At 38.5% G+C, this 27,405-nt stretch overlaps 1 protein-coding gene across 1 annotated transcript in view; it reads right to left on the minus strand.

Moving 5' to 3' along the window:
• The window catches only part of LOC127648994 (oocyte zinc finger protein XlCOF6-like), a 53,489-nt gene that overhangs the window by 8,966 nt on the left and 17,118 nt on the right, over positions 1-27,405 (minus strand). The window contains exons 4-5 of the mRNA XM_052133868.1: positions 23,260-23,856; positions 17,052-17,089 (exon numbers count right to left, since the gene is read on the minus strand). Coding sequence (XP_051989828.1) covers positions 17,052-17,089; positions 23,260-23,856 — 635 coding nt within the window. The remainder of the gene's footprint in view (positions 1-17,051; positions 17,090-23,259; positions 23,857-27,405) is intronic.

Here is a 27,405-nt window from a genome sequence, read left to right on the forward strand (position 1 = left end):
GTTACTGAGTATATCTGAGATAAATCTGGAAGCTTATTAGTGAAGCTATCTTTTGTTGTCAAAAGAATATTTCTACCTGAACAATAGTGAGTGACATTAGCTGATAGCAGCATACAAGAGATGAGGAAATTACCTGAGATGTCATCGGTCTGTGGCAGAATTTCTAAAGTATCAATATCAACTCCATATGACAGAATTCAATTTAGCATATGATTATGTTGATGAGTTGGTCCTGTCACATTTTGTCTGACTCTAGAGTATCGATAAATGCTAATCCCAATGTGTAATTTTAAATTGTCTATGTGAATATTGAAGTCACCAACAATTAAAGCTCTATCTACATTAAATACTAGATCTAATAGAAGATTTACTAATTCACCAATGAAATCAGAATAAGGCCTGGGTGATCTATATACTGTAGCAAACGCAAAATATGACAGAGATTTTTTATTGTATCTGACGGTGTCACATTAAGCATTATTCATTCAAAAGACAAACTTATATCCTTATATGTCCTCTGAGTAACACAAAAACGTTACTGTAAATTGCAGCAACACCTCCTCCTCGACCCTTCAGACGAGGCTCATGTTTATAACAATAACCTGGGGGAGTAGATTCATTTAAATAATCATCCGGTTTAAGCCAGGTTTCAGTCAAACAGAGCGCATCCAAACTATGGTCTGTAATAATTTCATTTACAATGAGTGCTTTGGTTGAAAGAGATCTAATGTTTAGTAGCCCTGCATTTATATGATATTTATCTTAATTTGTTTTGTTATTTTCTAATTTTTTTCCTAAATGATTTAGGGAATGCTTTATGTTTGGTAGTTCATGGAACAGACACAGTCTCTATGTGATATCTATACAGATACAGTGTTGTTGTTTATGTGACCTGTGTGATGCCTCAAGGCAGCTAGCAGATGTTCAGATTAGCCAGTTTATCTGCTTCCTGACATGAGCCCCAGTTAGTCAAATATTCTCACTATTAAGACTATGATTCAAATTACTAGATAGGAGAGCGGCACCTTCCCCAGAGGGATGGAGTCTGTCTCTCTTTTGCAGGTCAGGTCAACCCCAAAAACTCTTCCAATTGTCTATAAATCCTATACTATACTCCGAACCCCACTCAGACATCCAATGACAGTAATCTACTATAAACCTCATCACCACGGCGAGCAGGAAGGGGGCCAGAGCATATTACAGTGTCTGACATTGTTTTTGCAAGTTCACATACCTCTTTAACATTATCTTTAATCTTTAATAACAATTTTAGAAAATCTACATTTAGCATTAGCCAGCACTTGTAAATTTGATATGATGTCAGATGCTCTGGCACCCGAAATGCATTTAAGGATAGTGGCTGGAGTCTCTACATCCACATTCCTTACAATAAAATCACCTATGACCAAGGCTTTCAACATGATTTTCAGTGGGTGCATCACTGAATGGAGAGAATCGTTTGGAAATCCTAACAAGAACAGGAAAGTGGTGTTGTTTTGCTGAGTATGCCATGGAGACGTCCCCCAAACACCCTGCTGCAGGGGCTCTACAGCCAGAACTAATGTGTGTGTGTTGTTCTCTGTTCTAACCACATGCGAAACAGTATCTACCGGCATCTCATTCTCACTGACCTCCATTAGTGTTTGAATGCGTGTTTCCAACTCATTAACCTTCTCCGTCAGCCTGACTAATTCCTTTATGTGATAATGTGGCATGCAATGCAGGAAGCAATAATATGAGTGGATGCCATGACTTACCGCAATTGTTTATTGTTGTCGTTGTGGATGAGCGCAAGTGTTTGAGATCGATGTGAATCCCTCACGCAGTTGTTTGCTGTTCTTGTGTTAGTTCCTGTTTAGCAGATGTTTGAGAGTGATGCAATAAATCGATATAAAACACAGAGAAAACGAATGCACGCAGTCAAACTGCGAGATGTATACAAGCGAAAAAAGGAAAATGGATGCGCGCAGTAATATACATGGAGTTGAAACAGTAGAACAGCCGTAACGATTTTTTTACATTTATGCATTTGGCAGACGGTTTTAAAGTGACTTACAATTATTATTACAGGGACAATCCCCCCGGAACAACCTGGAGTTAAGTGCCTTACTCAAGGACACAATGGTGGTGGCCGTGGGGTTAGAACCTGTGATCTTCTGATTAACAGCCCTGTGCTTTAGCCACTACGCCGCCACCACCACTCTGATTGCAGTTTGAATGTATGCTTCACATAAATTGGGACATATAGTGATTAACGATTGCCTGAGTGCTTTCAGGTAAATTGCTTGCATATTTTCATTTATTTATTCTCTAAATATTGTCATCGGCCATTAAAATTTTTTTTATTTGAAATGATCTAAAACAGTTGGGGTAGCAGTTAAAAAAAATTATTATATACATATATATTATTTTATTGTTTTATCTTTATACCGTTACAATGGCTGCCAGTCATATAACTGTACAATCTGGCTGCCTGAACTGTAATGTAATTACTTAAAATAACAGTAGCTGCCAGTATTTGTAGAATACAGTAAAAAAAAAAAATGCATTTAAGCTTTACATTAAGTCTACTATATATTTGCAGTAAACTGCTGGTTATATTAAAAGTAATTTTGCATAATATAGTATTTTTTTTACATTATTATCTGATTTGCTTTACTAATATTTTTGTTTATTTGGTTATTTTTCTGTTGCAGCCTGTACGGCTCTTTAAAATAACTTAGATAATTTGGTGAAGTGATGTAAAACCAGAAACACACCTGGAACTACTTCATAATTAATTTAACACTTCAGATTCTAAGGCTTAGAACATCTGTTAACCAATCAGAATCATGTATTCAAGAGTGCCATGGGTTAACTTGTGATAGTTGGTTGTAACAAATCAAGACACTGAATCTTTGGCGTAAGAAAGTAGTTCTACTCACGAGTGTTTTAGAGAGAAAACCCTGAAAGTTTCTTGAAATAAAAACCTGAAAACGTCTTTAGGTGTGCTAAGCTTTGTGTCATGGCAGCATTATCACCTCGCAGTGTGCATTATTTAAACAGATAACCTGTTATTTCTATATAATACTAGAGTTTATATTTGTAAGACTTATTATGATATGATCAACTGTTAAAATACAGATTAATTGTGTTATTGATGTCTTTTCTTTTACCATTAGGGAGAAACTCCTCAACAGAGTAACATCACAGCACAACAATGAATGGGAAAGACTTTCTCATGTGTAACATTGATTAACGTTTACCACCATTGTAAGCTTTTGACTCTAACCAGAGGGGTTTAGTAAATGCATGGATAAAGCATTCATGGTGCAGAATAAAAAAACTAAATAATAATTTCAATTAAAATAAGACAAATGTTGCCTGTCCACCGGTTTTTAAAATGGTAGCTACAACTCAAAATTGCTCAGGCACAGAATAAGTACTGTAAATGTTAAACTTGACTGATATTATTGTTTTAATTAATTATATCCTATTCATGTTCAGTTCCATGAACAACAGCTTATTTTCTGAATCAAATAACCTGACCTTATACACCTGTGACCAGGGTTGGGAGGGTTACTTTTGAATGTATTCTACTACAGAATACATGCTGTAAAATATAATTTGTAATGTATTCCGTTTGATTACTCAAAATCAGTAATATATTCTAAATATTTTGGATTACTTCTTAAGCACTGGTATATTTTTTTACTATAAAAACTCTGCCAGCAGAGTAAGACAAAATACACATGTTAAAAATACATTCTCTGAAAAACCGAAATATCTTAAAATACCTAAATGTCTGATTGCTCATTATCTCATTATTAGCTTACTTGTGGACATTGCATAGTTATCCATAAAGTAGGAAAGATGACTCGCAATACCTGTGCGACTGGTCTGATATGACTTTAACCCTGGATGTAAGGTTGTTACTCTGCAGGTCTGGGCGATAGGATGATGTAATCGGATATTGACAATGCTGATGCCGATTGCTGACAAATAACGACAATATTGGGAAATGGCAAAACCAAGGATTTGGGAAGTCAGCAAATATATTAAACAGTGGCCAGGGTGAGGCCTGGGTGGCTCAGCAAGTAAAGACGCTGACTACCAGCCTTGGAGTCACAAGTTTGAATACAGGGCGTGCTGAGTGACTCTAGTCAGGCTTCCTAAGCAACCCCGTTGATAGAGTGGGCAGAGTCACGTAGGGTTAACCTTCTTGTGGTTGCTATAATGTGGTTTTGGCTCTCGGTGGGGCGTGTGGCGAGTTGTGCGTGGATGCCATGAGAAAAGTGTGAAGCCTCTACATGCGCTAGATATCTGCAGTAACGCGCTCAACAAGCCACATGATAAGATGCGTGGATTGACGGTCTCAGATGCGGTGGCAACTGAGATTCGTCCTCCACCACCCGGATTGAGGCGATTGGGAAGTGGGCATCCCAAAGTGGGGAGAAAAAGAAAAAATTGAGAAAATCTGTGCAGGCGTGCAGCATGAGCCTGACATGTGGAACAAGCACATGTACACGTTTTCACAATTTTTTTCTGTTTCATTTGTCTGAAAACTGTTTGCAGGAATAATGTCATCTATGAGAACACTGCAAATTATCTCTGATAATCTCAGGAGGTGATGTGAATCAGCATTGCAACTCTGCAGATTCAGTAATAAATATCTTTAGCTTATCAGTATCAATATATTATCAGTAATAAAGACGAAAAGTGATTCAATCATAAAGTAATGCAAGACATGCTCTCCTTGAACCTAAAATTGAGTTTTATTTTCTTTTGGCAACATTAACTGTATTACCAAAACGCAATACAAACACATATTTGGCAGCATTATTTTGGGAAGACAAGGGAAATTATTAGGCTTATTTATTTGTATTATTATTGTCTTTACAAGTCAGAAGTTTACATACACTTAGGTTGAAGTTTTAAAACAAATTTTTTTACCACTCCACAGATTTCAAATTAGCAAACTATAGTTTTGTCAAGTCATTTAGGACATCTACTCTAAGTTTACTGTGCCATTAAGTATCTTGGAAATTTCCAGAAAATTATGTCAAGCCTTTAGCCAATGAGCTTCTGATAGGTGGTGTACTGAATTGGAGGTGTACCTGTGGATGTACTTTAAGGCCTACCTTTAAACTCAGTGCCTCTTTGTTTGACATCATGGGAAAATCAAAAGAAATCAGCAAAGGCCTCAGAAACATTTTGAGGACCTCCACAAGTCTGGTTCATCCTTGGGAGCAATTTCCAAATGCCTGAAGGTACAATGTTTATCTGTACAAACAACAGTAGCAAGTATAATCACAATGGGACCATGCAGCCATCATACCGCTCAGGAAGGAGATGCATTCTGTCTCCAAGAGATGAACATAGTTTGGTGCAAAGTCCAAATCAATCCCAGAACAACAGCAAAGGACCTTGTGAAGATGCTGGAGGAAACAGGCTGACAAGTATCTATATCTACAGTAAAACAAGTCCTATATTAACGTAACCTGAAAGGCTGCTCTGCAATGAAGAAGCCACTCCTCCAAAACCACCATAAAAAGCCAGACTACAGTTTTCAAGTGCACATGAGAACAAAGATCTTTCTGTTATGTGGATATATTGAAGCAACATCTGAATACATTAGCCAGAAAGTTAAAGCTTGTTTGCAAGTGGGTCTTCCAAATGGACAATGACCCCAAGCATATCTCCAAGTCAAGGCAACACATAAAGTCAAGGTATTGGAGTGGCCATCACAAAGTCCTGACCTCAATCTGAAAGAAAACCTGTGCATAGAACTGATAATATATGTGCAAGCAAGGAGGCCTGCAAACCTGACTCAGTTACACCAGTTCTGTCTGGAGGAATGGGACAAAATTCCAGCAACTTATTGTGAGAAGCTTGTGGAAGGCTTCCCAAAATGTTTTATCCAAGTTAAAAAATGTAAAGGCAATGCTACCAAATACTAATAAAGTGTATGTAAACTTCTGACCCACTGGGAATGTGATGATAGAAATAAAAGCTGAAAGAAATCCATCTCTCTAATATTATTCTGACATTTCACATTCTTAAAATAAAGTAGTGACCCAAACTGACCTTGATGATTTAATCGTAAATCACAATATTTTTTAAGGTGATTATCAATCAAATATTTTTTTTACATCTCGCTGAGCTCTATTACTCATAAATAAAAAAATCCCACATACAGTGTGGGAAATGAAGATCGAATTTATATTCGAAGACGTATTGATGTGGCCAAGTGTAAAATAAATGTGATTTTTCAATTGGATAGCAATCCGATCAGTAAAGACACACGAGTGACCAAGTGTAAATAACCTATAAATGTCACTTATTGTGTGAAATTCTGAGATTCAACTGTAAGGCTTTAAAAAAAAGTAACAACATGAATATGTCACTTTTTATAAAATGAAATTTGCAGTATTTACTATTTGACATTTAAGTATTTTTTAAAACCAATGAATCAAGAATAAATACAAACCTCTTTGTTCTTCAGTATCTTCTTCAGTTTTTATTCCACATGTTTGTGTAATACTGATGTCTTCACTCTCTTCTTTAATAAACTCCATCTTTACAGCAGTTTGTCACACAGATCTCAGTCGTTTCATCTGAAAACTTCACCAGAATGAAAAAGAAACAGAAAGTAAATCACTCTGTTTCTCTGTGTGGATGAGAGACCAACTATCGGCAAATGAAACATAACAATTTTAAATTCAGTAATAATCAACATTAGTTTAAGATTACTAAATGAAAGTTATCTCAGTCATATTGCAATGTTATTACAGCACATTTAAAAACATACATTTATTTCGTTTTATACACGCTCAAAAACACAAACCTTTCCTATGCAATAGGAGACGCGGCGCAGCGCTTATGACATCACAACAACAGCGGGTCAGAAAACCAAAATAAAAGTCCCATTAAAAGTCCCAAAAAATTTAATTTTGTGATTAAATTAAATAATCACAAAATAGGTTAATAAAAAAAAATAAGGAAATGACGGAACGATTTGTAGAAGTTCATATTAAATATATGCTGGTGAGTACCATTGTAAGGTATATAAACTATGGCATGTTTATGTGGTTTACGAGGACAAATTTTAGGTTACAAACTGGTAATTACAAGGGTATTATGCTATAAATGTGGTTTATGAGGACATTTGTAGTGTCCCCATAATTTATATAGCTTAAAAAACATATTAAACGATGTTTTATTGAAAATGCAAGAAGTTTTTTTGTAAGGGTTAGGTTTAGGGGTTGTGTTAGGTTTAGGGGATAGAATCTACAGTTTGTACAGTATAAAAATAATTATGTCTATGGATTTAAGTCCTCATAATGATAGGTAGACCAACGTGTTTGTGTGTGTGTGTGTGTGTGTGTGTGTGTGTGTGTGTGTGTGTGTATTTATCACTTTGTGGGGACCAAATTTCCCCATAAGTATAGTAAAACCCGAAATTGTTGTCGTTGTGGGGACAATTTGTCGGTCCCCATGAGGAAAACAGCTTATAAATCATACTATATTATGTTTTTTGAAAATGTAAAAATGCAGAAGGTTTTCTGTGAGGGTTAGGGGATAGAATATAAAGTTTGTACAGTATAAAAACCATTATGTCTATGGAAAGTCTCCATAAAACATGGAAACCTAGGTCCTATTTTCCCAGGCCCTAGGCACCCATTTCAATATTCTATATAATCTAATATCCATATAATATATATATAAAATTTCTCATTAGGAATGCCCAATTCCCAATGCTCTAAGTCCTCGTGGTGGTGTAGTGACTCGCTACTATCCGGGTGGCGGAGTACGAATTTCAGTTGCCTCCATATCTGAGACAGTCAATCCACACACCTTATCACATGGCTTGTTGAGCGTCTTACCACGGAGACATAGCACACGTGGAGGCTTCACGCGCACCACCGAGAGCGAGAACTACATTATAGCGACCACAAGGAGTTTACCCCATGTGACTCCTCCATAGCAACCGGGCCAATTTGAATGCTTTGGAGACCTGGCTGGAGTCACTCAGCAATGCCCTGGATTTGAACTCGTGACTCGTGGCCAAACAGTAAGGCAACAAGTTCGAATCCAGGGCATTGCTGGAGTCACTCAGCAATGCCCTGGATTCGAACTCGTGACTCCAGGGGTGATAGTCTGTGTCTTTACACACTGAGCAACCCAGGCCCCCTTATGTTTCATAAATATTAACCCTAACCACTAACCCTATAAATCAGGGGCAAGTAGGGCCCTTTGTCATGTGTTCAATATGTGCCATATAAATCTGGAGAACATAGGACCCTGGGAACTTAGGAATGACCCCCTATCAACACATATTCTACTTTTGTTTTTAAAATCCAAATCCCTAAATAAATGAATAAATCAGAATATACTGTATATTTACTTATTTATTAAGCATACAGCACATTTAGTTCCTCGTTGTTTTTTATTTATTTGATTTTAAGTTGTCACCAATTTTCTATTTTTTCATCTTGCAAGTTGTACTGTGGGCTGTACCATTATCACAGGTGTGTGTGGGCTGGGGAGCAGACTGCTTATTACTGCAGGGATGTTCAGGACTAGCTTAAAATGATTCAGGGGTCAGAAACCTATGGCAAGCGTGCCATCATTAGCTCTCAGTGTGGTATTTATTGGTGATAGCAAGAGAGTAGACAATCTGCCGTACAATCTCGCTAAGGAGTTACATTTATCTATTCTCTTGGATGTATTCTTGTGCACTAATCCTTTTTTATTGAATTAAGTTGTCATAACAGTGGTTTATTAATTGCCTTACTGTTTGGCCAGTCCAGCCAGCCACTATTGTGTTTTAGAGTCCCGAACTTTGCACTTATCATTCCAAAATAATCCATCGCATTCAATTCCCAGCTATCGATTTTTCTGTGAAAAATGTATCCCCAATTTGTACCAGTCTATGAAAGAGGAGCTGTAGATCATGCTTTCCCAGTCTGCCCGTGTTGCCCTCACCAGTCATTTCTGGACGTCCTATTTAACTGAGGCGCTGAAGATGGCGCCATTGTGTGTGGCTTGCCGCCTGTCGCTGTCATTGCTGTGTGTGTTTTTGCTGTTTGTCTTGCTTTTTGCTCGGGATGTCGATTCTCTGCTGGTGTATGATCGCCAAACACTGCTGGATCTGCGATTTTCTGTTGAATATTTAGTAAAATTGGATGATGGTGGACGTGAAACCTTGCCCCCGCTCCTGGCGAGGCTCCCGGCTCACCTTTGGCACGCCCCGGCTTCACCTTCTCGGCGTGAGCGCCGACGAAAGCGCACAAGCCGCCGGGGAAGTCGTGGTGGCCGGCTGGTGAGGTTGAAGGCCGGTCTTGCATGGTGTTCTACGCCTTTTTGGACTGAGTTTGGAGTCGTGACTAGCCTCGTTATGCCTCGACGCTCGCTGGACCCTGTCGGCGCCTGGCTGATACCTGTCGTCGGCCCGGAAGAGGTGTTCCAGCCCCGCGGCACCTGCTCTCCTCGTCCCCGCTGGCGCGGAGTCAATAACAGCAACTTGCGGTCTCTGTGTCGGGTTTCACGAACATCCAGCGCTGCGGATCCGCCGGTAACTGCTAGGTTTGGGCTGGTAAATGCTAGATCTCTAGCAAATAAGACTTTTGTCTTAAAGGATTTTTTCACGTCCCGAGGAATGGATTTCCTCTGTGTAACTGAGACATGGCTGAGTGATGGTGAATCCAGCGCTTTCACAGAATTTTTACACCATGATTGCTGCTACCTTAACTCCCCGCGAAAATCTGGCCGAGGAGGAGGAATAGCGACTGTAAATAAAGAGTCATAATAAATGTAAGCAGATATTGCTGTCATCCGCTTTCAGCAGCTTTGAGCTGAGTTTATTTGAGATTGGTCGCTCTCACACAGTGTTGTGTGTTGTGGTCTATCGGCCCCCCAAGTACAATAAGGACTTTTTAAATGATTTTTCTGATTTTCTGGCTGAAATCATGCCTAAATATGATCGTGTTCTTATTGTTGGGGATTTTAATGTTCATGTGTGTTGTCCTGATAAGCCAATGACAAAGGGTTTTCTAAACCTCATTGATTCTTTTAATCTTGTGCAATCTGTGTCTGGACCCACACAAGAACATGGACACACACTTGATCTTGTTTTATCACATGGTTTGCCTGTTCTTAATCTAGAGATATGTGACGCAGTGTTTTCTGACCATATGCCTGTATTATTTGAGACTGCTCTTGCCTGTCATACATTTAAACCTCGCGCTGCTGCAAGGCGCTGTCGCATGATTAACCCTTCCACTGCTGCTCAGTTCTCGGCTGCTTTCAGTCAGAACACCATCACCCCTGAGTCTGTATTGCACACAGAAGAGCTTAGCTCATGGTTTCACTCCACCTGCCAAACTGTTTTAGACACTGTGGCTCCATTAAAATCCAGGCAGCCTAAAACTAAATCTGAGCCCTGGTTAAATGACATGACTCATGCTGCCAGACGTGAGTGCCGTAGAGCTGAGCGCAAGTGGAAGAAGGACAAACTGCAGGTGTCTCTTCAAATGTTAAGGGATTGCTGGCGTCATTTCCAGGAAACTGTGAAAGATGCCAAAAGAAAACATTTCTCAGATATTATTCTGGCAAATAGTCGCAAGCCTCGTGTTTTGTTTAACACCATTGACTCACTTTTATATGCACCACAGAATGCTTGTATGGAGGCATCCCCTGCTATGTGTGAAAATTTCCTTAGCTTTTTTATTGATAAGGTCACTTCTATTAGGTCTCAAATTGCGCCTTCAGCTTCAGACCCTTCAATCTCTGTCCCTTGCTCGGTTGTTTTTGATCATTTTGAGCCGGTGACTTTTTCTTTTTTAGAGGAGGTAGTTGGTCACTTGAAGCCCTCGGGTTCTCCAAATGATGCTGTTCCCCCTCGACTATTTAAGGAGGTTTTCCCCACTGTAGGACCATCTGTTGTTGCAGTTATAAACAGTAGTCTGACCTCGGGTGTGGTCCCTGAAATTTTGAAACATGCAGTGGTTCAACCTCTGATTAAAAAACCTGCTCTGGATCCGTCAGTTCTTGCTAATTTCAGGCCTATTTCCAAATTGCCCTTCCTTTCAAAAATCCTGGAGAAAATTGTGCACAGTCAATTATTGTTTTTTTTGGAAGAACATAATATACTAGAGGTTTTCCAGTCCGGCTTTAAAACCTTGCACAGCACAGAAACCACTCTTTTAAAAGTTTTTAATGATATCTTTTTAGCGACTGACTCTGGCGACTGTGTTATCCTTGTGGTTTTGGATCTAACTGCTGCATTTGACACAGTGGATCATGAGATATTGATTTCACGTTTAAGGCAGTGGGTGGGCATCAGTGGCATGGCACTGGAGTGGTTTAGGTCATATTTAGCGGATCAAACTTTTTGTGTCAGCATAGGTGAATCTGTATCCTCCTCTGCTCCTCTCTTGTGTGGGGTCCCACAGGGCTCAGTCCTCAGCCCTCTACTTTTCTCTTTGTATTTGCTTCCACTTGGTTCCATACTTAGAAAGTACGGCATTTCATTCCACTGTTATGCAGATGACAGTCAGATTTATGTACCTCTTAAAAAGAAAAATGATAACTCTGTTGGACAACTACTCAATTGTCTCGACGACATAAAGGCCTGGATGGCTCTGAACTTTTTAAATGTTAATGATAAATAAACAGAAGTGATGGTTTTTGGAGGCACCACTGGGACCCCGCCTGTAGATCTGGGCTCATTGGCACCCTATATTAAACCTAGCATTACAAACCTAGGAGTTAAAGTGGACCCTGAGCTTAAATTTGACAGTCAAATCAAAGCTGTTGTCAGATCAAGCTTCTTTCATTTGAGGCAGCTGGCCAAAATAAAGCCAATTCTGTCAAGACAACATTTTGAAACTGCAATCCACGCCTTTGTAACTACACGGCTGGACTATTGTAATTCGCTATATGTGGGGGTTAGTGGGTCCTCCATCACCCGTCTCCAGGTGATACAAAATGCAGCAGCACGTCTTTTAACAGGCACACGTAAACATGAGCACATTTCCCCTATTTTAGCTTCATTACATTGGCTGCCTATTCAATTTAGGATCCATTTCAAAATTTTGTTATTTGCTTTTAAATCATTAAATGGTCTTGCCCCGCCATACCTCTCTGAGCTTCTACACTCTTATAAACCCGTCCGCGCTCTCAGGTCAGATGATCAGCTGCTCCTCACTGTGCCTAAAACTAAGCGTAAGCTGAGAGGGGACCGTGCCTTTGCTGTGTCTGCACCTAGACTTTGGAATGATCTGCCTTTGCATGTTAAGCAGGCCTCTTCTTTATCTGTTTTTAAAACCCTTCTTAAAACCCATCTTTTCTCTATGGCTTTTGACACCTAGTAAGATGTCGACTTTATTTACTTGATTGTATTTGTTACTTTGAATGTTTTTATTGTATGCTTATTAATTGTACATATGTTTATGTATATTTTTCTGTACAGCACTTTGGTCAACTTTGGTTGTTGTAAAGTGCTTAACAAATAAAGTTGGTATGGTATGTGACCATCACTGCACATCCAATTTACAAGAACTGGCAAATGCATAACATTGTTCTTCAAAAGAGGGTGGGGTGGCGGCTCCTCTTGATGCAGCCCGGATTACCTTGGCCTTCAAACTGGAGGACAGGGTGTGGAGGAAACATTTTAAACTAGAGGACAACTTCCTGGGACCCTATACAATAACTCCTGTGGAAGACAAGAGTGTTGACTTGGAAGATGAGAGGGGCGTAAAATTTCAAAAACAAGCATCGACCAATTGAGGCACCATTTTGAAGACTTTCCCCTCATCCCACATAAGTTGCAAAATTCTTCTCAAGTCTCCACATCAGCAATTTGGTGATGGGGGTGTGGTTATATGTCTGTTTGCGGGAGAGAGGGAGTGGTGTGGCTCGTCAAGCTGGTTGACATAATTTTTAACAACTGTTTCTCATTACAGTGATAGCAGAGAAAGCCCTTAAAACAGCTGAACATGCCAGAGAAGTAGAGAGAGATTTAGTGTGCAGCATTGCCATCTGTGTACATTGAGTGTTGAATCTACTGAGTATTTGTGAAGTAGTTTATGTTTATATGAGTGGAAAACATTAAAAAGTGTGCGTACATTGCACATGAAGGCAGAGATAATAAAAGCTGTATCTTAAGCATGTTACTGCTCCCTGTCTCCTCATTTTCCCAACCGAACCCTGAGGTGGTGTCATAAGAAACTTTATATATCCCTACAACTTACAACTCCCTAAAACCAGCTCCACATCAGCATCTGCTGCAATTAGATGTCATTTGATTAAACAAGTATATGAACTACATAAACAGTTAAAGAAACAATGTGAGCCCAGTTTAAAATTTGTTTGGTCCAACTACATCTTAAACGGATAGTTCACACAAAAATGAGAATTGTCATTTTTGAGGACTCTCCAGCCTGCTCCACACCAGCATCTCTGTCTCCACTTCCAGTGGCATATGCAGCCCGCCCCGCACCAACACCTCCATCTCCTTTTCAAGTGGTCTATCCAGCCCGATCCACATCAACATGTCCATCTACTGGACCAGTGGTCTCTTCAGCCTCTACATTATAAATAGAATACAGACGCTCCACTAACAATACTTCGTCAAATAAAATAAAATCACTTTATAGTCACTCAACCATATACACAGGTGCAACAGTGGGTGAATATCTTGGGTGCAGTTCTGAGCAACATAGCAGTCGTGACAGTGATGAGACATACCAATTTACAATAAACATCAGATTTACACAACACTATTTACATATCTAATATACACATAATTACACACAACACAATATACAAATAATAATATACAATGTACAGTATACAATACACACAATATAGAATACACAGTATACAATAAAAATAGTATATATAAAACACTACAGTAGGTTGTTTTGTGCTGTATTGACATTCAGGCTGTTGCCTGTGTGTTGTTTAGAGAGAATATAATTTATAACAGTCCAGTGTGAGATTAATAAAGTGTAGTGCTGATTATTGATTGTGAGAGATCAAGAATTCAAAAGTCTGATTGCTTGGGGGAAGAAGCTGTCATGGAGTCGGCTGGTGCGGTTCCGGATGCTACGAGACCACCTGCCTGATGGTAGCAGTGAGAGCAGCTCATGGCTCGGTGGCTGGAGTCTCTGATGATCCTTTTTTTAAACACTGCCTGGTGTAGATGTCTTGTGAAGTTCACCTACGATGATGTGCCTGGCAGTTAGCACCACCCTTTGCAGGGCTTTGGGTTTAGGGCAGTGCTTTTGCCATACCAGGATGCTCTCTACAGTGCTGGTGTAGAACCGTGTGAGGATGTGGTGGTTCATTCCAAACTTCCTCACCCATCTCAGGAAGAAGAGGTGCTGGTGAGCCTTCTTCACAACTGCCTCAGTGTGGCCGGACCATGTGAGTTCCATAGTGATGTAGACACTGAGGAACTTGAAGCTGCTGACTCTCTCCACTGGTGCTCCATTGATGGTGATGGGGCTGTGTAATCTGCCTTTTCTCCTGAAGTCCACCACAAGCTCCTTGGTCTTACTGATGTTGAGGGAGAGGTTGTGCTCCTGACACCAGTGTGCACCTCCTCTCTTTCATCATTGTCAGTGATCAGACCTACCACTGTCGTATCATCAGCAAACGTAAACATGGCATTGGAGCTATGTGTTGCCATACAGACATGTGTGTACAAGGACAACAGGAGTGGGCTGAGAACACAGCCCTGCGGGGCTCCAGTGTTGAGGGTCAGTGATGAGATGTTGCTGCCCATTCTAACCACCTGGTGTCTCCTGGACAGGAAGTCCAGCGAGCTGTTTAAGCCTAGAGCCCGCCATTTCACATCAATCTTGGAGGGCACTATGGTGTTGAATGCTGAGCTGTAGTCTACAAACAGCATTCTCACATATGTGTTCCTTTTTTCCAGGTGGGAGAGAGCAGTGTGTAGTTAGATGCAATGGCATCATCAGTGGAGTGGTTGTTGCAGTGAGTCCAGTGAGGCAGGCAGCACAGAGCAGATGTAATTTCTGATTAGTTTCTCAAAGCATTTGCTGATGATGGGGGTCATCAGCAACAGGACGCCAGTCATTTAAGCAAGTAATTTTGGATTGCTTTGGTACAGGCACAATGGTGGATGTTTTAAAGCATGCAGGGACCACAGACAAGGAGAGGTAAAGGTTTAAAATGTCTGTTAAAAACACCAGCTAGTTGGTTCATGCATGCTCTGATGATGCGGCCCTGAATGCAGTCTGAACCTGTGGCCTTATGGATATTCATCCGTTGGAAGAAATGGCTTACATCCGCCACAGAGACGGAGATTGAACTAACCTCTGTAGCTTTGGCCGAGGGAGCTCTCTCCACGAGGGCTGTGTTATTACCCTCAAAACGAGCATACAAATTATTAAGCTCATCCGGGAGAGAGGCAGCAGTGTTCACAGAGTTTTTATTCCCTTTGAAGTCTGTGATATTAATTCCTTGCCACATGCTTCTAGAGTCGGTGGTGTTGAACTGTCCCTGTCCTGGCATTTGGCTGCTCGGAGGGCATAACTGGTTTGTTTATGCTCCTCCACATTCCGAGGATTAAAAGTGGAGGTCCGCGCATTAAGTGCCACAAAAACATCGCTATTAATACATGGTTTCTGGTTAGGGTAGATCCGTATAGTTTGGTCGGCACTACATCATCTATGCACTTCCTGATGAAACACGTTACGCTATCAGCATAGACCTCGATGTCGTCATCAGAGGCGGACCGGAACATATCCCGGTCCACGTGATCAAAACAGTCTTGTAGAATAGAATCTAATTCTATGTGTAGTGTGTTCTAGTAGATAATATTACCTCAATATATTGATGGTTAAATTACAGAATTCATATACACTTTTCAGTGGGATTTTGAAATAGAGTTTGAGTTGAGTGTAATGCAATATGTGACACCAGCTGATTATTCCTTGATGACAATATCTTGTGAGATGTTTATGTCAGTTGTTTTTCATTTTGATGTCAAAATTGGTTACTTGAATGTAAAGTGAGTCAAATTACTAAAAGTGGAGTTCATTGCTTTCCACCAACTTGAGTAATTTACGTGTCCGCCATGTTGATAGTGCCTTTTAATTCCAAACAAAATAATCTGTTTGTTTTGAACAAGAACAGTGAAATGTCCAGGGTCATGGCAAAAAAGAAAACAATATAGTGTCACTTTATTCATATGGTACTAATTTTAACTTTAACTGAGATGTTGAGATGGTGTTTAAATATGCTTTAACTGAGAAACAGCAAAAGGATTTTTGAGATATGTTGTTATTATCAATGGCTTTCAGCTGTAGACGGTACATGAGTGAAGCAGCATATCAAACAAGTATATAGCTAGAATAAATAGGCACTTGAGTGTTTGAATAGATTTGATAGATTAGATCTGACTAATAAAATAAATAAAAAGGTCTTGGAAAATGTCTCTTCACGAACGATCATACGGATGTAGGTACGTTTGCATCAGCTTGCTAATAATTCTGTGTCTTAAATGACTAAATAGGAATTTGTTGTTGGCTTCAAAGTAGTTGGAGCTCCATGTCATACAGTACATACGATGACCTGGACCAATGGCAGTAAGAGGGTGTTTAATAGCCATAAAAAGAGTTCCTGAAAGTTAGTCTTGCGCAGATGATTTTCTCTGCAAAACTCTTGCCACACTCAGAACACTGGTTTCACACTGATGACATTCTGAAATCCTTCTCTCAAGTGTGAATTCCTATGTGTTCATTAAGGTTCCCTTTCTCTGTGAAACTTTTTCCACACTGATGACATGTGAAAGGCTTGTGAGTTATTTTGTGAATCTGAAGGATTCTTTATGCGTGTAAAGGCACAGATATACTTCACATGAAATCAAAGAACGAACCGGCGATGTCATTTAGAACAAAATCTGGCCAAATAGAAGGTGGTTTTGCATTAGTTTCGGTGGTCTTGGTGAACTTTTAGGAAAATGTCTTACCAGCTGTTAAACACCTTACTGCCATTGGCCCACGTCATCGGTAGGTGTGACTTGAAGCTCTACCTACCTTGAGACTGACAGCTCACTCTGTTTATCTTGTACAATCTGTCAAAATCAGTCAACGAGAACACACCAGCGTGTATCGTTATTAGCGAGCTGGTGCAAATTTACATATATGAGTACGATCATTCACAGAGAGACATTTTCCAAGATAATGTCATGCAATTTGTTTTGGCTTAATTAGTCTACAAAAGAAATCAAGGAAACACTTTCTATGAAGCCCACAATTATAATTAATTATAATAATTACCTATTCATATTTATACCTTGGAGTATAATGCATTGTAACACAAACACATTTAAAATGTACAGTATTATATATATATATATAAATAGGTGTGCTTTTAGTGACAAAAATAATGTCACTTAATACAAAATAATAAATAAATAATTATTTATTGTGAAAATTATAATGTTGTTCTTCTGATTTGAAATGCTTAGGTTTCTGATGTGGAGGTTTCTCTTCCACTCATTCAGTTCTTAACTTTCCTCTTTCAGCACCATCAGATTTAAAATGAACATGTGTAGATGACATGGAAGTAGGTTACATGGGTAGATGACATGGAAGTAGGTTACATGGGTAGATGACATGGAAGTAGGTTACATGGGTAGATGACATGGAAGTAGGTTACATGGGTAGATGACATGGGGTGTGACATAATGTCTCCTTTGGAAAACAAAATGTTTCCAATTCATCCATAAAATATATACTTTGCACTTTGTATGACCTCATAATTGAGACTACATGGAATATTTGGGCTTTAAAAATGTATATGTTACATTGCAGGATCATATGAATATACTGATGTAGACAAAAGGTGATCAAAATGGTTCAAAACTATTTTGAATTGGTGACAATTTACAGGACCTAATATACAAACTTTCCCTTAGAGTCAATTTATTTCTGAAGTACTTAAAAACAACAAGTGAATACCAAAGTGCTATACATGTACAATAAAAACAATTAAGAGTGGAAAAAGTACAAGCTATACACAAATTGTTTTCACACAAAGGTCACAGAATACAGACAAGTCTTAAAATTTGATTCAAAATATATCAAGAGAAGGAGCTCATCTAACGTCCAGGGGTAAGCATTGATTTAAATTTAGTGATTAATCAGAGTTATTAATGTTCAGTTAATAATAGAAGAATTTTTCATCAGAAATAAGAGGGACATGTATCATCAGCGTACAAATGACATGAAATGTTGTGTTACTTAAAAATAGAACCCAGGGGAAGCATGTATAGAGATAATAAAATTGGGACCAGTATGGAATCTTGAGGTACCCCACAAGCGAAAGGTGCAAAGGGAGAGTTCCCAATCTTAACACTCATAGTCCTTTGTCCGTGCTCGGCTGGTTCAAAGCCAGGAAAAACTGCAGTAGCAGCTGGCAGGGATTCACACATTGTCAAGCAAGATCAAACATGATCGATTAGCAACATTAAATAAAAATAATAATTTATAATAAACAAAAGTAATAAAACACACTATTTTATGTAACTGCTGCCATGATCTAAAAGTTTTTTATATAAAACAAAATATAAATTAAGACAAATTAGATTTTTATGCAGAGTTCAAGTGAAACTGAAGTCTTACGTATTGTGTTTTTGTGAAGAGTGATCTGAATGGTGTACATTCACATGAGATGAAAGACTGTACTCATAATAGTTTTCTATAAAAAAAAAGGGTTTTTATTATACATTGTGTTGAAATGACATGACCCGTCATGTTTCACAAAACGCAGTAGCAGCGAATCCTCGCGCTCATTGGCTGCCGCCTATGTCGATGTGCGTGTCTATGCTTAGCGCAGTGTTTGATGACGCGAAGAGCGAAAACAACACAATGGAACATACTTATTATCAGGAGATTCAGTAGCTGTACTGCAAAGAAGCGAAGAAGTTCAGAAGCTAAAAGACTGAAAGACCAGTAAAGCCAAAAAAACAAAAAACTGAGTAAACATTGGTACAGATACTCAAGGTGGAAAGATTTGATGATGGAGAAAAACATGAGTAGTGATGCCGATGTTGCTTCTATTTTGTTGGACAGGAGATCAATTATTAATTGTTTAGACCAGTCTCTAAAATAGTATCAGTGGAATTTACAGAAAACTCATACAAGTTTCCATCAAACCTTTTTAAATTTTGTGTGTAGTAAACGCATGTTAGTAATTTTTTTTAGTTTTCAGCCGTGTTTACAAATGCAACCGGAAATAAATGTGTCATTTTCTTTTCATTGTTATCACAGCTATAGTAAGATGGCCCATCTACCTCCACATCTATGAAATGGCATATCTTCATTCATTTAGTAGCTTAGTCCAGCGATTGTTGTGGATTTTGAGTAAACCCATGACGTTGGTTTACTTGGAAACAAAACGAGTTCTTCAAATCCTGTTTTCATGGGCATGCTAAATTTGAACAATTCTAATCTTTCCTATACTATGACATTCTGTATCGCTACATAATTGAGGTTTATTTTACGCAAAGCAGATCTCTAATAAAGGTAATAACTGTCTTTAGAAATAACGTGAAACATTTACAGTCTCCAAAGATTATTGATTTGAGGGACAATAATCTGTCCTTAACGGTTTGTTCGCTAAGATTCTGAAATGTGTTTTTAAGCAAAGCAATTAGTATATTATAATAGTAATGTGGAGCGGAGGGGGGCGGGGCCGGGCTAGAATGTCGCACGCCCGGTCCCCAATTGGCCTGATGGGGCGCGCGAGGGATAAAGGCGGCCGGTGACGACGGTTCGAGAGAGAGAGAATTACGGGCATGTCCGTCATGTGTGTTTATGGTTGTATGTTTTGGTTTAAGTTTTCATTAAATTATTATTTATATTGACAAGCCGGTTCTCGCCTCCTCCTTGCCCATCTTAACCCCCTTACAAGTAATAAATAACTTTACAAATGACCTCAACTCCGACATTTTTCAAATGCAAATGATATTCCAGAGCTGGCGGGGGCAGCAGAGACGATCATGCTGATCCTGGTTGATAAATGTCAGTACAGCATCTAACACCACTGTCACATCAGTACTTAAAGTACACGAAGAAGAGCAATGCTAAAGATAGCTATAGAACTACAGAATGTATCTTTAATTTATATGAACTGTACAAATGAATCACCAGAACACATAAACTTTAAAAATCGACTACTGTCCCTCACATCAGCAATTGCGCTCAAGTACACTGGGGGAATCCCAGAGAATGATGTAAAGGGATCGCAGTGCAATGCAGTAGCAGGCACGATAAAAAGCTATGAAAAAACACAAACACAGTAGCAACTGTGGAATATTTGGGCAAAAAAAAGTGAGCCAATGGAGAACAAAATCTTCAGAAGTCTTACTCAAACATCATCTTCGTTATTTACATGCATATTCTTAGTTCGCTCGGCTGCAGTGTACACAATAGAACGAAACAAATAATGTATCATAGTATTGTGAACTATACTTATGCTACTGTATAATGTATTTTAGTTATCATAAACTTTATCATGTAATCATGAATGCTGCAGCAGTATGCGACTGTACCGCCTATGATTTTACCTTTAAAACACAATTGTGGTGACAAATATAAGATAAAATACCATGTATAAATTATATAAAGTATAATAAGACCAAATTACCAACAATGATCTTACAGGACAGTGCCAGCGCAAAATGACTTTTTGTGAATCTGCTTGGATGTATTTTACTCTCCACATATATCCAAATAGACAAAAAATGTAAACAATAAGATAGTATAAGAAAAGTGAGTTTTTAACCAGTTCCTGTAGGAATGTGCAATGGGCATGAGAGCCAGTCACACAACCCCTAAGCTAATTGTCCACATGAGTTTTCAAAGAAGCTTTTCACTACTCCACACCATACTCCAAATTCCATAACTTTAAAGGCATATCACATATAATAACAACAAAATAAGCACATTTATATTTCATTACGCTTATGAGCAAGGTTTCAATTGAACCATTCTATATTAGTCTAACACTGTTAATTAAATGTGGTGTTTTTTTTTTTTATAACTAGGGCTATCAAATCAAAATATGAATTGTCACAATGCATTTTTATTTTCAGGAAGATAAATAAATAATTCAGCAAAAGTTTTCACTTATTAAAAAGGCTGACATCCGAGCATTTTCTTCTATATGACAATGGTAATTTTCAAGAGCTGACTAAGCTCTAACTTTAATGCTGCCATTCATTTTACATTGTTAGATCTCCTTCACATCAAAATGTAAAAGCTACAATACAAATAATAATATTAACAATGTTAATCATAATAACTCACACTTTCTTCACACTACTAAACTGTGGTGCAAAAGTGTCCCTTTGCGCATGCTGGTGGTGATTTTGCGAATGAGTCTCACATGTGAGAATTTAAAGTTTTACAAGTATCATTTTCATTGAGTACCTACTGTAATAGGCAGGCAGAGTGTATCCATCTAAAGAGCCATGCAGATGCACTAGCGGAGGTTGTGACTCCCCCTGTCCATTTGCCAAATTAAACAAGATCCTTAAGATGTGTCGTTAGACTTAAGATGAACCGCGGTATAAATGTGTACCAAACCGTACAATGGAGGACTGGTATATTCTAATTTTAGATAAACGGTTTAATGCAAAGAGAAAACTTGATGATAGATTTTAGTAACATTATGGAAACATCCCCCATTTGTGACATAACACCCCCCTCTCTACTGATTAGCTCTTAGCACCTCCTGGCCTCCTTGAACACACCCTGGGGGCTCCCGTTTAGAACCTCTAGCTTAGAACAAACTCTGGCAAAAAGAAGGTGTTTTTTTAGTTTGTTTCAGTGGTTTGAAACAGCTCAACAGTGCAAACTTTTTACCGGCTGCTTAATACTAGGGATGTGCACGAGTATTCGAATACTTGAGTACTCGTTCCGCAATAATTATTTGAATAGTAAAAATACTTAAAAGTTTTGCTTTGCTGGCCATATATACAGTGAGAAGCATGTTAAATCCTGAACACACAAACTAAAACTGGCAGTTATAACAGAATGCACTGGGTGGCGCTGTTGAGTGTGGACACAAGTTGATCACATTTGTTGAGCAAACGGTTCTGTCAGTACGTTCAGATGGACACCAAAAAAGCGGGTTATTGTGAGAATGTGGTTTACTTTGAGAAAGCTGGGTTTCTGTTTAAATGTACTGTATAAGCGTTGTACACTTTACTCTTGTAAATGTGCAGCTTGTCAGAAAGCAGCATCCCCGTAGCAACGTAATCCCCGCAACGCTTCTGTAAACAACAAAAATGGCATCCGAGAAGGCTACGCTAGCTGAGGTAAGGGACATTCCATTATTTAAAATGGAGCATATAAATAAGTATACTTTACTGAGAACGCCTCTTTCTCATTAATTACCTTAAATAATTGAATATTCAAATATTAGTTTTTTTTATGAGCTTAATTTTTGAATACCAAATTATTGATGACTGTAGTGGTGGTGGTGTAGTGGGCTAAAGCACATATCTGTTAATCAGAAGGTCACTGGTTCGAGCCCCATGACCACCACCATTGTGTCCTTGAGCAAGTCACTTAACTCCAGGTTGCTCCGGGGGGATTGTATGTCGCTTTGGATAAAAGCATCTGCCAAATGCATAAATGTAAATGTAAATGCCCATCCCTACTTAATACCTTCTTACTGCCATTAGTCCGTGTAATCGGTGGGTGTGACCTGAAGCTGCACCTACTTTGAGGCCATTTCAGTTCGGTCAGTTAAAATCAATCAACGTGAACACAGTTTGCAGAGTTAGAGAGCTGGTGCAAACTCACCTACATCTGTACAATTGTTCAAATATAGATCATGCTATTTTTTTAATTAGTCTACAAAAAAAAAGAAATCTACACAAATACACTTTAGTGCCTATTCACTCTGTTGTTTGATATGCTGCTTCACTCATGTGCCATCTGTAGACAAAATCCACTCACACATCTGCCCAAAGTGAGAAATGCCTCTTATTATCATTCTTTTGTCTGTATTCTGCCCATTAACACTCTTTTATACACCCACCCATACACTAGTATCAGTGTCATCATACTCAACTTTTGCATCTACTCAGCTTTTGCAAACAGTATGCTGTTGCTCAGCTGTTTCGAACTTCTTTTTGGCTCTGAGTGAAGAATGAATAAGAACTTCTTTGTGAGTTCAGTATCTGACGTAAACAAACAGTATCTGTATCTGCACCTCTATTATTCAAACTGATGGCATGCAAAACTTCTTTCTCCAGTATGAATTTTTATGTGATTCTTAAGGGTTCCCTTCTCTGTGTAACTCTTTCCACACAGATGGCATGTGAAAGGCTTCTCTCCAGTATGAATTCTTATGTGTCTATTTAGTTTCCCTTTCTCTGTAAAACCCTTTCCACACTGATGACATACAAAACTTCTCTCTCCAGTATGAATTTTTATGTGATTTTTAAGGGTCCCTTTCTCCGTGAAACTCTTTCCACACTGATGACATGTGTAAGGCTTCTCTCCAGTGTGAATTCTTATGTGATTCTTAAGGTGTTCCTTTTGACTGAAATTCTTTCCACACTGATGACATGTGAAAGGCTTCTCTCCTAAGTGAATTTTGATGTGAATCTGAAGGCCTCTTTTACGAGTGAAAGTCTTTCCACACAGGTGGCAAGTGAAAGGCTTCTCTCCAGAGTGAATTCTCATGTGACGATTAAGGTTTTCTTTGTGTGTGTAACTCTTTCCACACTGGTGACATGTGAAAGGCTTCTCTCCAGAGTGAATTCTTCTGTGACTCTTAAGGTTTCCTTTAAGCAGGAAAATCTTTCCACACTGAGGACAGGTGAATTCTTTTTTGGCTCCTGTTCTTGGAGTTCTTTTTTGTGAGAAATTCCTTCCCGATTGTGAGCGATTAAAATGTCGTTCTTCTGCTTTAAAATGATCAGGTTTCTGATACCGATGATTCTCCTCCATTTCATTCAGTTCTTGACTTTCCTCTTTCAGCTCCAACAGATCTAAAATAAACATAAGACGACGACATGACATTTCAGGCAGTTTCTACAGTGTGGCATAATGAATCAAAAACTTTTTAAAACAAAATGTTTCCAATATCACTATATATTATACATGCACTTTGTATGACCTCATAATTGACATTACATAGAATATTTGTCCTTTTAAAACTTCAGTTGTTACACCTCGGGACCATATAAATATACTGGTTTAGACAAAATGTGATTTAAATAGTTAAAAATTTGAATTGGTGACCATTTACAGGACATAAGATATTTTCTTCCATTATACAAATGTGAGTTTTTTTTTTTGCCTAAATTCTTGATGTTAAATAAAAATGATTATGGAGTGGACAAGTTATGTCAACTACTCTCTCATAAGCAAAACCATTTTTATCTGCATTCTTACCTCTATTTGAAGTATTTAGTCAAATGCTCTGCAATTTTCAAATATAATTATATGTATGCTTAACCAAGATATATTTTTTATTATATTTAAATATTATAAACATTTATCTAGTCCTACACTATACTGACATTTCCTGAGGCAGTGATTTTTGAATGTTTAACCCTTTCATGAAAAGGTTCTGAGTTTATTGAATTCTCTAATCTTGACATTCAAATAAAAATAAATTAAATACTGTATATACTATAATAAGCATGAACAAATGGGGTTTGTGTACTGCACTGTATTTGTTTTCTTTTATATTTAGTGACAGAACGATACACCCCGCCTCTTCAGAGGGCCGTTCTTCAGCCTGGGCTCATAATGCCCGGCCAACATAAACGGGCCATGAGACGGCTTAGTGTTATTCACAGTCCCAAGTGACCTGCCATCGGACTATGATGAGCCGCCTTGAACAACATTTCCCAACAGCTATTTGGTACTAACAACTGGGTTGTATCTTCTTTTGTCTGAGTGTCTGGCATCACTCGATACAACCGATCATTTATAATTGAGAAATACGGATATGTGAGTCAAATGCATGGCTGAAGGCGTTGACCATCAATTACTTTCAATTGGTCAAATGTATGCTTAAAGAGTCTTGTCTGGCGTCTGCTCCAAAGGGAAATCCGGGGTATGGGATAGGTCGGAAAGAGGGAGGCGAGGGGTAAGGGAGGAGGAGGGATGATTGGGAGGTTGTCCTGCAAGTTCAATAAATAAGCTTTATTTGGTTATAATGCAGCAGCAGCAGAGGTCTGAATAGGACAAAGAAATATGATCATATAATCCCAATTTTATCAATGCTACATTGGCTACCTGTTAAAATTCTTATTAATTTAAAAATTCTGTTAACTATTTACAAAGATTTTTCATGTTTCGAAACTCATCTATTCAGCCAGTCATACAACAAATTTATCCATCAACTCATAGTTATGTCACGTTATTTAGGTCTGCTGGAACCGGAAACACTTTTCATATTCTACAATCCTGTTTTGAAGTGAACGGCATCTACGCTAATATTATTCTATTTGTTTCCCTGCCTTATTCTGAGGTTACCAGAGCCTGCCAGATCCAGCTCCAATCCTGCCAGATGTCTGATTCCCACTACTACATGTTGCTGAGTGGGGATGACTAACTGCAGCCCGTGCCAGCCAGATATCACTTCAGTCTACTATGATGGACTTAACAGCGGATAAACTGATGCCAGTTCCAGCCGTAAGACATGGGAAACTTCAAAGGCCTTTGCCTGAACCTTGGACTTAAGATGGACCCCAACAGAAATGTATCTGCCACAAGCTGCCAGTTGTACTGCAGTGTACATCACTGACCTCTGCCTGAATCACCTTACTACACTCTTAAAATGGAATACATAGATAATAAATGAATTACCAACTAAAGCCTTCAACAGCCAAACAATGCATCTGTGTGAACTTCCATAGGTAATTCAGGATGGACTTTAAAGACATTAATCATTAATCTTACAGTTCATACAAAATCTTTGTTTAAACATTGGCCCCTGACACTTACTTAGTATACTCATTTTAAATCTTGACTTGTACTACACATAAACAATTAATATTGGCATTATATTCATCTTTAGCCAGAGGGGAACTGGCCCCCACAGTGAGCCTGGTTTCTCCCAAGGTTATTTTTCTCCATTAACCAACATCTTATGGAGTTCCTTGTAAAAGTCGCCTTTAGCTTGCTCACTTGGGGTCTAAATACAAATATAATTAACTTGTTTATTTGTTTGTTTTAAGGCACAATTTACAATCATGTATTTATTAAACTGCACCATTATGACCGGAAAACATAAATATATTACAGCCTCTTTTTCTGTTAAAGCATTATTTTCTGTAAAGCTGCTTTGAAATGAGTTGTGAAAAGTGCTATACAAATAAAAATGACTTGACTTGTGGGGGCCCATCAGAAGCGACACCAAAGAGATGACCAAGTCACAAATTCACATCATTCACAAATGAGTACACCAGCAGTTTGTTCATGAACCAGACGTCTCATCTCGCTCAGACTCAAATGACCAATTTGACTGATTCAGTGAAGGGGTGTGTTCGTTCAGCGGGTGAAATAATTATGTTTCTTCACAGCCTGCAATCAAATGCAATTGCCCTGTGCTATAGTCAGTCTTTACAGGCAAAAAAAGCCACCAAAACTAGAGCTCATTGGCTTCAATAGGGATAGACGTCAGTTAACGTGAAATATGACAAGAACTATTGGTTAAATTAAAAGATTTGTTTAAAAAAACGTATTCGTTCACAATCTAAACATCACTACTGTGGAAATATAATTTTGTAGCATGATCCAAATGTGCTCATAAGGAGGGATCAAAACAAAGCTGTTTGACATTTAAAGGATGATTTATGAGTAGTCAATTTGGCACACAGTCATCAACACTCAGCATACGACACTCAACAATGGTGACACTCAACTAACTCATTTTCAGATTCATACTGTAATGCATTCTGTGTCCGAATAGTACGCAACTCAACAACAACCCCCAGCATGTATTGTGGCACCATTGTTGAGTTTTATATGCTGATCGTTGTCCTGTATTTTGATCTGGAATGTCCCGTATTTAGCTGCAGAAAGTTGGCAACCCTAACGGTGATGCTCTGTTGTGCAGCGCTTTATCTGACAAAAAAATAAGACCAATTTCGTGTTTTAGATTATGCAGTGAGGAGCTTTACTGAAGCACTTCATTTGATTAAAAAGAAATAATGCAATGGTATTTTGAAAAGTAATTGTTCTATTTCCATTTGATTAAAGCTTTAGGAATAAATTTGATTATTGATGGTGAAATTGAATTAAAAAAAAATGGATAACAGACGATTTGGGAAAAAAATGTAATGAAAAATCTGCATAAAGTTGTGTTACCCACATAACATAAGTGACATGAATGAAGAATCAAGAATAAATC

This window comes from Xyrauchen texanus, chromosome 9 (genome assembly GCF_025860055.1).
Source record: "Xyrauchen texanus isolate HMW12.3.18 chromosome 9, RBS_HiC_50CHRs, whole genome shotgun sequence".
Taxonomy (NCBI): domain Eukaryota; kingdom Metazoa; phylum Chordata; class Actinopteri; order Cypriniformes; family Catostomidae; genus Xyrauchen; species Xyrauchen texanus.